This window comes from Loxodonta africana, chromosome 10, assembly GCF_030014295.1.
Source record: "Loxodonta africana isolate mLoxAfr1 chromosome 10, mLoxAfr1.hap2, whole genome shotgun sequence".
In the NCBI taxonomy this organism is placed as follows: domain Eukaryota; kingdom Metazoa; phylum Chordata; class Mammalia; order Proboscidea; family Elephantidae; genus Loxodonta; species Loxodonta africana.
Genome location: NC_087351.1, coordinates 33,400,560 through 33,412,206, shown reverse-complemented (window position 1 = coordinate 33,412,206; position 11,647 = coordinate 33,400,560). Strand labels below are relative to the sequence as shown.

General features: G+C 47.3%; 1 gene segment (V, D, J or C); it reads right to left on the bottom strand.

The window, feature by feature from the left end:
• Positions 1-564: 564 nt before the first annotated feature.
• LOC100665265 (T-cell receptor alpha chain constant-like) overlaps positions 565-11,647 on the bottom strand; it is a 54,917-nt gene continuing 43,834 nt past the window's right edge. Inside the window, 4 exon segments of the C gene segment in view lie at positions 565-1,118; positions 1,815-1,922; positions 2,817-2,861; positions 4,404-4,664. Coding sequence covers positions 1,816-1,922; positions 2,817-2,861; positions 4,404-4,664 — 413 coding nt within the window.

Sequence of the window (11,647 nt, the reverse complement as noted above, 5' to 3'; positions counted from 1 at the left end):
TTTCCTCATTCTCACACCCAGATAGTGGGAGTATAAAGTCCTGGCAGGGTCACCTTCCCCCCACCGTGCTCCTGGGCTGGGCACCTCAAGGGGCTGGGAGCTGTGTAGGATACAGACAGTAAAGTAGCGGATGGTTCCCAGCCATGAATCTGGGGGACATTGCACGGTGTCAACAGAAATCCAGTCTGAGAGGAGAGGCAAAACGAATGTTCCTGAAGAGTGAGAAACAGTGGGTGGAGCTTTGGGGAAATTTGCCCTGTGGCCCCTGAATGCCAAATGCCCACCACAGGTCACCACCACCCATGTGCATGGGCCTCCTGCTGTGGGTGGCCCGGTGGAGTGGCATGAAACAGAAGAGCAAGGGCCCTGGTTAGAAGTGGTTTGGCCTGGCCCCCAGCACGGCTTTCGAGGTGGACTCTTTCAGAGGTGATTCTGAGAAGTGGTTGACTTAAGCAGCTTGCTGAGTAAGACTCCCTATGTATGGCCTCATGGACAAATGCGTCGGTTTCCTTCGGCTTAGCCAGTGACCAACACCAACAAGAAAATGACCCCAAACGAACTGAGTCAATCAGGAGCACAGCCTTTGCTCTTCCAAATCACTTTTAATGAAGCTGTGGGCAGCAGAATATACATGACTCAGATACACAGCACAGCAGGGCCCAGATAACGAGATTGTTTTCTCCACTTCTTTGGAGAAGAGTAATATGGATTTCTATATGAACACTCTTTAAAAAAAAAATACAGACTCCTCAAAACATTTCCAGGAGATAGGGTCCAAGAGAACCCACTGAGGGCCTGTCACAGTCTCTTGGGAGGAGGGTGTCTCTCCACAGCCAGGAGAGGTGGCAGCAGCCCTCCCCTTGCCGTGAACCTCAGGTGGTGAAAAGCAGCAATAAGGGAACAGAGGGGCTTGCAATATATATGGTAGCTCTTCAGCATCTTGGTCACCAGTGCTGGGTAGAATCCAGTTGGTGGCATTGCCAGCTGGGGCCAGGGAGTCAGTGGGAGCCTTCTTTTCCATGCGGGGCGGAGAGTTCACTTCTCTGCTTGAAGGGGGAGAGGATGGGTGACAAGGAGGAGGAGTGAGGGAGCATAGGGTCTCCTACAATCTCGGTGACCTGGGATGAGGAAGAACAGAAGTCAGGCTGCATACTGAGGAGGACCCAGGGCTATTATGGGATGTGCCTCACACCCATACTTCTTTTTGTAGAGTTCTAGGGACAAATGGGCCTGGAGTTCTTACTGACGGTGATGGAACCAAATGCATTTGTCATCAGGGTGACCAGGGACACCGGGGGAGAAGGGTGTGGAGGTTCTAGGCAGCAATGGGGTACAGTCAGAGTACAATGTCTTCTCACTATTGAGCTGAGAGAGCAGTACTGGGGCAAGAGGATGAGGAAAGGCTTTGGGGCCTGTCTAGGTCATGCAGTGAAAGGGATACAATAGAAGGCATGTGGGCTAAGAGCTCAGGCCCTGAGTTTCTCTTTTTTCTATTCACTAGCTGTGTGGCTCTTGATGCTACTTGGCCTCAGTTTCTTCATTTCTAAAATGGGGATAATAACAGCTGTTCTTCATACCTCATAGGGGAGACATGTCTCAACTGAGATGATGGCAATGAGTGTATTGTGTTATGCAAATGTTTGGGGCCATTGTTATTAATAAGAGAACTTGTAACAGGAAGAAACGGAAGTTTTGGTGGCCCATATTTAGGACTTAAAAGCAAGGCCCCGGGGGAAGTTTGGTCTCAGGGCTTGCGGACTCACGGAAGACCCTCTTCCTCCTCCACCCTGTCCCCAGCTGAGATGCTCACTCACCTCAGCTAGACCATAGCCGCAGTGTCATGAGCAGGTTAAATCCAGCCACTTTCAGGAGAAGGATGCGAAGGCCGATCACATACAGGTTTTGAAAGTTTAAGTTTGCATCTGCAAGACCAAGAGACCACAGCGATTATGGGCATGCACACCTCTGCACAGCTTCTTTATGACACACCAGTGGCTTTCCCCAAAGCAGGGTGGGATGGCTAGGGGTGGGCTTCAGCTCCTGAATCTGCCTCTTCCTTTGAGGTGTCAACACCCCCTAACACACAGATATTTGTGTACCCCTCTAGGCTCAACAGTATTTTATCTCAAAAGACCACCACCAAGTGGACTTATCGTTATTTTTCTGAGTTGTTATTTTCTGTAGGGGTGGGGGTAGGGTAGGTGCTCTGATCTTATCTGTAATCTCTTGGGTCTGGGCCCCTTAGTGAGAATCTAGTGGCTAAACCACAGAAGGAACGACTCATAAGAACAGCTCAAATGGAAATAATATGGCTCAGGGTAGGTGGTGTGGAGGGCTTGGGGGAGCCCAAAGACAGTATCATATACTATGTGAATACCATTGCTTTTCTTGAAAGAAGGCAAATAATCCTGGATATGGAGGGGAGATGACCTCAGGAGATTAGTGTAGGGCTGGCTGTACATAAGAGAGTCAGAAATTTCATCGATGGGTCAACCAGAAGCTCTCTTTGGCTCTCCTGACAGTGGAGCTATTGCAAGGAAGGCAGAGTCCTAGGAGTGAGTCATTTGTCTAGTAAAACTACAGACTCATTTTCAACGTATTTAGAATGGAAAAGAAAATTAGAGATGGTGAGAGTTGCTTGGGAATTCAAGAAAAACTCCGGTTAGCTCTGAGCAGGACTTGAACTGCTGTTCCCATTCCTCCTAACTTTGTTCCCATATCCACTAATTCCTTCCACTTCCCCTACCCAGTCAGAGTTAGTATGGATTCATAGCCTCCCCAGCCTGGCGTGAAGCCAGGCTAGCATTCTCTCTTACCTGTTTCAAAGCTTTTCTCTGTCAACTTGGCATCACAGGAAGTTTCTAAAAATAGAAGCAAAGACATTTTCGTAAGAGTCCAGAGCCTATCTGACTCTCCTACCCCAGACCTTCTAGAACTTGGGCAGGTAAACATCAGGCTACAGTCTTCCCATGTGGCGAGATCTGGAAGGAACTGATGGCATATGGGCGCTGCTGGGGAGAGCCACTGGTCCTGGGCAGAACTAACACCCTGGCTTCCCTGGCACCATTTCATTCACTCAAGAAATATTGATTGTGCAAAGTACATACTATATGACACAAGGCCACAGGAACCAGACTCTACCCATGGACAGATTCCAGTCTGGTAGGGGCAGTAAGACATGTAAACAGTGACAAGTGCCATAAGAAGTACAGATAACTTCATGTTTTCCAAAAGCTTTGATCCCTGTCTCTCCAATTTGCTGTTTTCTCCATCTCAAAAAATGGCACTATCATTGACTCAGTTGCTCAGGCATAAAACCCAGCTGTCTTCCTCCATCCCCTCCTTTCCTCTCATCCCTGCAAACACATCTTAATTCCCTTGCCACCGGCTGGCCCAATCTCCATCATCTCTCTGCTGTAATAATTTCCTTTCTGCCTCTACTCTTGGCTCCTACAATCCATTCTCCACTCAGCAGTCAGAGCGGTCTTTTAAAAATATAAATTAGATGTCACTCCCCATTTAAAACCAATTGACAGCTTCCCAGTGTATTTCGAATAGCATCTGTCTTCTCTCTCAGACCTACGAGACCCTCTGATCTAGCCCTTGCCTACTTCTTCAAGCCCATTTCCTACTGCTCTTCCCCATTCTCACTGTGCTCCAGCCATTTCTGTCCCTGTCTCAGAGCCTCCATAGGATCCTTTCTGCCCTTTGTGTAGCTGGTACCTCCTTATTCATTAAGTCCCAGCGCCTATAGCACTTCCTTGAAGAGACCTTCCCTGACCTTTGTCCCTAAAGTGGCTGTCTCCTCAACCCCAAGCTGAAGCACATGTCACAATCTGAAGTTATCTAGTTCTTCTCTGGCTTAGGAATGGTTTCCCCTCACTGGACTGGAGCTTCCTCAGTGCAGACCTCTCATCTGACTAGTTTGCTCCTTCACTCCAGCACCTGGCACCTTGTAGAGGCACAACGAATGGTTGTTGAGTGAATGAATGACTGAGGTCAGGAGTTGGGAAAGATCTTTTGGAAGAGAGAGAGAGAAGGGGAGGCATCTTGGAGAAGGGGCACTGGAGCCTGGGAGAGCAGTCAGGGGCAAGCAGCCCACACACAGGCAGGGAGTGAGAACCTTAGAGCCTGTACAGGAGGGGTGAGGCCAAAACTGGGCCGGGGGCCTCTCCCACCTCCTTCTCCCCATCTACTTTTTGCCCAGGACTTTGTGCAGACTGCCAGGATGAGTGAGGCTTGCTGGGCCTTAGTGAAAAGAGAACAGACAATTCACTGACAATTGATGAGGCCAGGACCACCCATCAGAGCAGCTTTTAGACCCCAGTAACCTGTGCCCCAGGCCTGGCCAGGCCTCTGGAAGTAAGGAGACACAGCTTCCTCAGACCCCACGCTGCACTGACCTGAGCTGGAGTAGAAGTCGGTGGACTCGCCGAAGACGTAATTACACTCAAAACCTGTGTTGTTGCTCCAGGCCAGGGCCCCGTTGCTCTTGGAATCTGTGGACTTCATGTCCACCACAGTTTGTCCTGAGCCGAACACCCCGGGATCTGAGCCATGTGACACGTTGGCTTTAGAATCGAAATCGGTGAACAGGCAGACAGAAGTGTTGCTGGACTTAGAGCCTCTCAGCTGGTACACAGAGGGGTTGGGGTCTTGGATATCTGTTGGGCCAAGCGGACACGGGGTTAGGAGATGCTGTTACTTCCCTCATATCTCCACCCTGGCTGGATGGTGTTCAGGTACCAACGATGGGGCTGGCGAGTCATGTTCTCAGGCCTTAGATTGGGAAAGAACATTTTAGAAACCAGCTTCTCACAATGGGTTGGGACTTAGGGACAGGCACAGCCATAAGTTGTGGCCAAAAGGCCAGGCTTTCAGTAAACATTCTCTACCATACCCTGCTATCGGAGGAAACTAAAAAAACAAAAAACAAAAAAACAGTGTTGCTTAATGATATCGCTCTTTCTGCCACTTAATAGGAAATTCTCCGAAACCTCAACAGGCCCAGTAAACAATGACATACCTCTGGCAGAAGGGCCAGGGCGAGCACAGAAAAAGGCACACCAAAGACAACCATTCTATCCTGGGCTCTGGGGGGTCTCCGTCACCCAGGCTGGGCTTCAAAAGGAGTTGGATGTTTATGATATGTTGTCATTAAGTCGGAACGTCTCTCACATTGCCAGAAGATTTCTCTCATTAATAAAGCGTTTGGAATACAAATCAGAACACCTGAGTCCAAGCCTAGGCCCTATCATGTACAAGATGTGGGGCTTTGAGCCAGTCATACCAGCTCCAGAAGACTTGGGGGTTTTATCTGTAAAATGCGATGCTATCTCATCTACCTTCCAGGTTTTCGGAGAAACCAGTGAGAGATTCTCCATATAAAATTATATCTGACAAGCCATAAAGTACTAAGCAAACATGAGTAGTTTGTAACTAGTAAGATTTGCCAGGGTGTTGCCATGACAACGTGCTACCGACTAAGGGTCACAGTTTCTATTCGTCACCCCAGGAAGCAGGAGTTGTTGGAGGCTTTTCCTTAGTGCTGGGAATCATTCTTCAGTATTTCCGTAGGATTTTGTGTTTTTAATGTGATTCTCATTGTTTATTCTTTCCGACCTCCTGCCTTTAGAGAAGGAAGCAGAGGTATGCTGGGAGGATTAACAGGCTCGGGGCCACCCAGGAAGTTTACAGCAGGGTTGGGATTAGAGCTTCCTGTCCCTGCAGTTCTCGGCTCCCTCAGCTCCTCATCATGTGGGTGACTTTTCTCAGACCTGGAGATGTACCCTACTTGTTAAGCCAGCCAGGGCACCTTGGTGGCATAGACATCCAGCTGGACCCCAAACCAGGGAAACCAGCCCTTTGCATGGCCTTGGGTTGCTGAGTTGAAGGCAGAGACACCTGCAGCGGGGGGGGCCCGGAGCAGCAGAGCAGGGGGTGGGCCCCATGGTTCTGTCTGAGAGATCTAAAGCCCTGGCCCAAATGATTCTGCATACTCCCTTGTAGTTGCCACATACCCAGGGGGTGTGGGGAGGGCTGTCATCCCTGTGGGTTAAGGCTCTAAAGTCTAACTCTTTTACTGGAGGGGAGAGACAGGAGGCCATTAGCACCATCACCACATCCTAAACATCCCAATGGATTAGTCAGCCATCAGTGGCTGTCATGGTCAGAGCAGGGGAGGAGGCGGCGGCAGGGTGTGCAAGCGCTGAGGGAATGGGGGCTAAGGGGAAGGCAGACAGTAAGGCGCTCCCAGACATTGTATGTAAGATTGAATCAATTTTTCAATGTAGAAGTTCAGCTACTCCAGGTCCTAATACCTCATTTTAATTCGAAACCATGCAGCAACACATGTCCAAATGCTCTAGTGCTTTAGATCCCCAGGGGCGCAGCAGTGATTGAAAGCTCCTTTGCCACTAAATCTGTGCTTTGCAGTCAGGCACTGGAAATGCAGAAATGCTGACTCTGGGTCCCACTGAGGCTCTGGTGAGTCCCAGGAGCCCAAGAGCACGGGCATACTCACCTGGAGTAATGGTAACCCTGGTTCCTTTGCCAAATTGCAACTTGGAGGCAAATCCTGCGTTACCACTTCCAATGTCTCCACTACAGAAACCCTTGGGTTTCCCCTTCTCCTAGTGGTGGGGCAACCCCTGTTAAAGCCCGCTGATGAAAAAGAGGGGAGGTCTAGGCCATAAGATGTCCATGGCGAATTGGCTTCTCTCACCTGCCCATCTGGCCAGCATTCTAAATGGGATTCCCAGTTCCCAGTGGCTGGTCTTGCCCCTAATTATCTTGAAGGCCTTTGTATTTCTTTTTGCCATTATCTAAGAAGTCATCTTCGCCTCACCACCCACCCAGCATTTTTGTAAACTTTCTTAGGCCAAAATGCATGTGCTATGTTCATTCCCATTATCATGATGTTTTTCCTTATGTCTGGAACTCCTCTTCTCTCCTTCCTTTGCCCATATAGATTTTACCGATTCTTCAGGGCTCAACAAATTCTTTCTACTGCATAAAACGTTTTCTGCCTAGGCCAACTTGCCAACCAAGACCCCATTCCTCTAAGTCTCTGTTGGGCCTATTGACATCATCAACTGGTTAGCATTAAAATAGTTTTCATGGTGCTAAATTTTCAATAATCCTGTCCCTTTGGCTAGTTTTTACATTATTTGAGGACAGGTCAGGCATCCATCTTAGACTTCTTTATACTCAGTCTAACGTTGTACAGAGTGATGGCCACAAAGAAAGGATTAAAAAATGTTCATTGAACAATTAAAGTCAAACTTTAATGTGTTTGACCTAGAGAAACATAGATATTCAAGATTGATAGTGACCTTTTTTCCATTCACAGAAGCCCCTGTAAGACAATTAGTTATAATACCCATCATTAGCCTCACCATAGCTATAGCTGGGATATTCCCAGGGAAAAGATTATGACACTGGCCTATGGGGTTGCATATGGTGCTACCTGAGATGACTCACCAGATATTATGGTCACTTGGGTCCCTTTCCCAGATGTGAGTTTACCAGTCATTGCTCCAGTATTCACACTGCAGGTGACCCCATCACTGAAACTCACTTAACCTATCTATCTACTCCTTAAATAGCAGAGGCACTGGTCTCCCACAGGGAACAGAAGGATCACAAGGGAGGATTTAGACCTTCTGCTCTTCTGGATTTATATTTTGTCTCTAGTGGTTCAGTCCTTCTCTTGCCCCATCCTGCCATGGTGCTCTGGGAGGTAGGTTGTAATTTCAATAAACCAAGGCTTTAGGATGCAAACACTTCTGTTTAGGGAAGCAGTATCTTGGGTCCTCTTTTGGAAGGTCCAGGACTACTTGCTCATCACCTGTGTCATGATTCCTAAGGTCCCAGCCTAAGGATAATGTCTCTGAAGCACGGAGTGCTAGATGGGAGGATTTTCTAGGGAGGGGTGGAAAGAATCATTTGGAATCCTTCAGGAGAAAACACCTGGGCTCAACTCAGCATCTTGGGCAAAGGAGAATTTGTTGTCAATGTCTACCTTTATCCCGCTTTACTTACTTGGCTGGACCCTCAGTCTTGTCCCTTCTCCAAAGATCACCTTGGTAGCACTGCTGTATCCTCACTGCAGGTAACGTCTTTGCAATAACCTTCCTGATGCTAACCCACTGGGATTACCAGGGTCTCAGAGCACCATCCTAAATGGCTGTCCAGATGTTTGCTTCTTAGGTCTCCTATTTCCCATGGAAGACTTTTCCCCTTCCCTTTACAATCATGTATACCTTAGCATAGCAAAGGCTTGATGATGGTAACAACAATAACTACTAGTATTATTACTTTTGAAAGCTATTATTTATTACTGCTAGGTGTCAGGCATTGTCTCATATTATTATGATGTGGTTCTTGTCACTTTGCTATTGAGAAAGTGGAGGCTTAATTAAGTACAGCTGGTGAGGGTAGTGCCAGAATTTTTGCCAGGTCTGTTGACCTCCCAAGCTGTGTTATGAGCCCTACCCCATACTGCTGCTACACCTCATTATTTCACATGGCAATATTTTGTTCTGTTACACATAAGGCGGCCATGTATAAACAACCACAGCTCTTCAGAGAGGTGACTGGGTCACTTCTACCCTTGGGAGAGGGTTCAAAACTCCACTAAACCCCAGAAAGGAAGATTCTATGAACAGGCATCCTGATACCTTTCTCACTAGCCAATCCAGGGAATTTAGCTATCCGCTGCATTAAAAGAGAATTTGTGTTTGCCATTAACTCATCTCTTTGCCCCAAGAGCACTTAGCTAATTTCCAGAATGTTCAGATTATCTGGTGCTGATATTATCTGCTCTGCTTGGAAGCACCGTGTATCTGGAACCTTTTTATGTTTCTGTAAATTATTCTGCATGGATTTTCATTTACTCAATTGGCTTTTGGTACTTCTCTCTTTAATATGAGAAATGGGAACATTTAAGTCACCAAGAGAGCTTGTAGAGATGGAAAATGAGTGTTCCATATATCCCCAAGTTTGCCATAAATCATTGCCTGTTTTCTCATAGACGAGTCATCAGTTACTTTAGGCCTGGTCATTTGCATGGTCATACTCACATGGGTGCACAGCCAGCCTGGTCCCTGCTCCAAAGGTCAGCTTACGGTAGTCACCAGAAGACACACAACAGGAGGGCACCTTACAAGAACTCTAACCTAGGCGGGACCAACTGGCTGGAGCAGCTCCTTCTCCTGTCCCTGTCCTCTAGGCTCTTCCAAAGCCTGGGACCAGAGAGAAAAGTCTGGCTCATAGGGTCCTAATTCCTCAGCTTTTTGTGTAATTGTCCCACAAACCTTTTCCTCAGAGCCAAGCTTGAGCTGGTCAAGCCTTTCTAGATGGTGGATGCCCATTCTGGGCTCCACAGTTGAAAGTGAAGGAGGAAAATCGGAAGTCAGGAGATGAGCCAGGGGTTAATTGGGAACTGACTGTTGAAGGAAAAATTCACGGTACTGAAAACAGATGGAAGATCAAGTGTAGGGTTAAATGACGGAGTCGAGGCTTCTGAGGGACTCCCCTTTTAGAAAGCGAATTCTATCATTGCTTGAGGGCAGAGAGAGACTAAAATTGCTGTAGGAATATTCATATGAAAAGCACAAAGAGGACTGCTTAACTATGAAGGTTGTAAGAATCAAGAGTGAGTTACATACTGGGCTTGAGACTCTGTTTCTGCAAGTTTCTAAGAGGAGGGTTGACATCCATGTGGAAAAGTCTCCAAACTCTAAGAATGGTTTGGACAAGTACTTCTCAGCGAGAATTTTATACAACTCCAGTCCTTCTAAATTTTTCTGCAAAAAGTGATTCCAAGCTCAAATATGTTTAGAAAGTGCTGTATACTATATTTCAGCCCTGACGACTGACAATGCATACTAGCATTTTAAAGGCTCTAAGAAGTCCTTCAACAAAGAAACCCAGAGTTTCTGAAACTTATTTGATCCACTTTCTTAAAAGATCCATCAACACCCATGAAACATATGCAGGTTTAGATACGTACTCCCTGGGGGTCCCCTTTCTAGTTCAAAGAATTTAAAATTCCATCCTAAACTTCAGCCTAATTCTATCCATTAAACTTTCAGCGCTCTGAATCTGTGTTCTTTCACTCACTCCTGCAGAAACAACTAAGGTCCTCAGTGATGCCAATTATTTCTTTCTAATCATCATGGAACAACTTCATTCTGTTTGGGCAATCGCTGACCACGTGGACATCTGTGCAGCAAACAGCGCCTGTCACTTTCAGGAACAACCCCAGGGCAGACAGGATGTGGTCAACATGCAGGACCAGATTGCCCAAAGCCTGCTTTGCAGGGTTTACCTACTAGGAACGGTGGTGATATGGGACAGAGGCATGGCCAGGGTAACGAGCGCCCAGGGGCAATCACTAAGTTGGCCCCCGATTCCACTGGCCTCACCACTAACAGGGGAGGGGGAGAGGGGAGTGATTCATTGGCCAGCCTCCTCTAGCGCCCCCTTGGACTTGCATCCCAGGAGCAAATGTCCCCCTCTAACCACCCCTCCCCAGGCCTCTGATGTAGGGTGTTGTTGCACTGCTTCTCTGCTGACAGGAAAACTGAGGGTAATTGAGGGGCTGAGTGGCTCTTCTGTACCTAACCCCCAGCTCCCATCACTGCCCCTAGGCCCCGAGACTCCAGACTAGGGGGTGGGGGGCTCTGAGGACAGCTGAGAGCCAAGCCCTCCAGCTCTGGGAAAATTGGCAAGTCTCTCTCTGGACTGTTTTCTCACTCCGATGCCACTGCCTTCTCTCCCTCCCTGCCTCCCTGCCTTCCTTCCTTCTCTGTATCTAACATACTTTTTGGTACATGTTCAATAATATGTGTTGAATGAATAACCCCCCTAAACATTTTAATTCATTTTTAATGTTGTCTTCTTCTCTGGCTTCTCTTATGAGGACTATTTCAATTCTCCTTTAACTTCTCTCTGGTTCCAGTTTCCAAACTTTTTACTGTTTTTATTGCGTTATTCAGGCTTTAAGTTCTTCCCACGTCTCTCCATTGGACGCGGAGTTTTGTTAGAGTGTGTCCAATGCCCAAGGTCTTGGGGAAGTTGAATTCATCCCTTTTATGAAAACTGGATGGTAACAAACATAAAGTCACGCTTTCTTTTCTGATAAAGGTCTTTTGTCTCAAAGGAATCTAGAAACAGCGAATGAGTCTGTCTTTCTGTAATGATGAAAAGGCCAGTTCCCGTTGGCAATCACTACCATTAGAAAACAAACGACTATTCAGCCAGTGGCTGGGAATTCAAATTTCAAAACATTCAAGCCTTATGACAAAACATGAAAAATTAGTTCAGGAAGCACAGATTCATCATTTAAGAAAGCAGAGTAGGGACTTTCTGTGCCTTTGGCCAGAGAATAAGGTCAGGTACCTACTTGGCTGCACTTGGAGTCTGGTTCCACTCCCAAAAGTGAGTGTTCTGCTGCCCGTGTCCACACTCTGGGACAAGGCAGTACAAATACCTGCCCTCTGCCACCCAGAATGGCTGCCTGTGACTCCCTCACACATTTACAGTCTTCAGGCTCAGGGAACAAAGCTTAAAAACAGCCTCTTCCATGGTTTCAGAGTCCCTGGGTAGCATAAACTGTTAAGTGCTCGACTACTAACCAGAA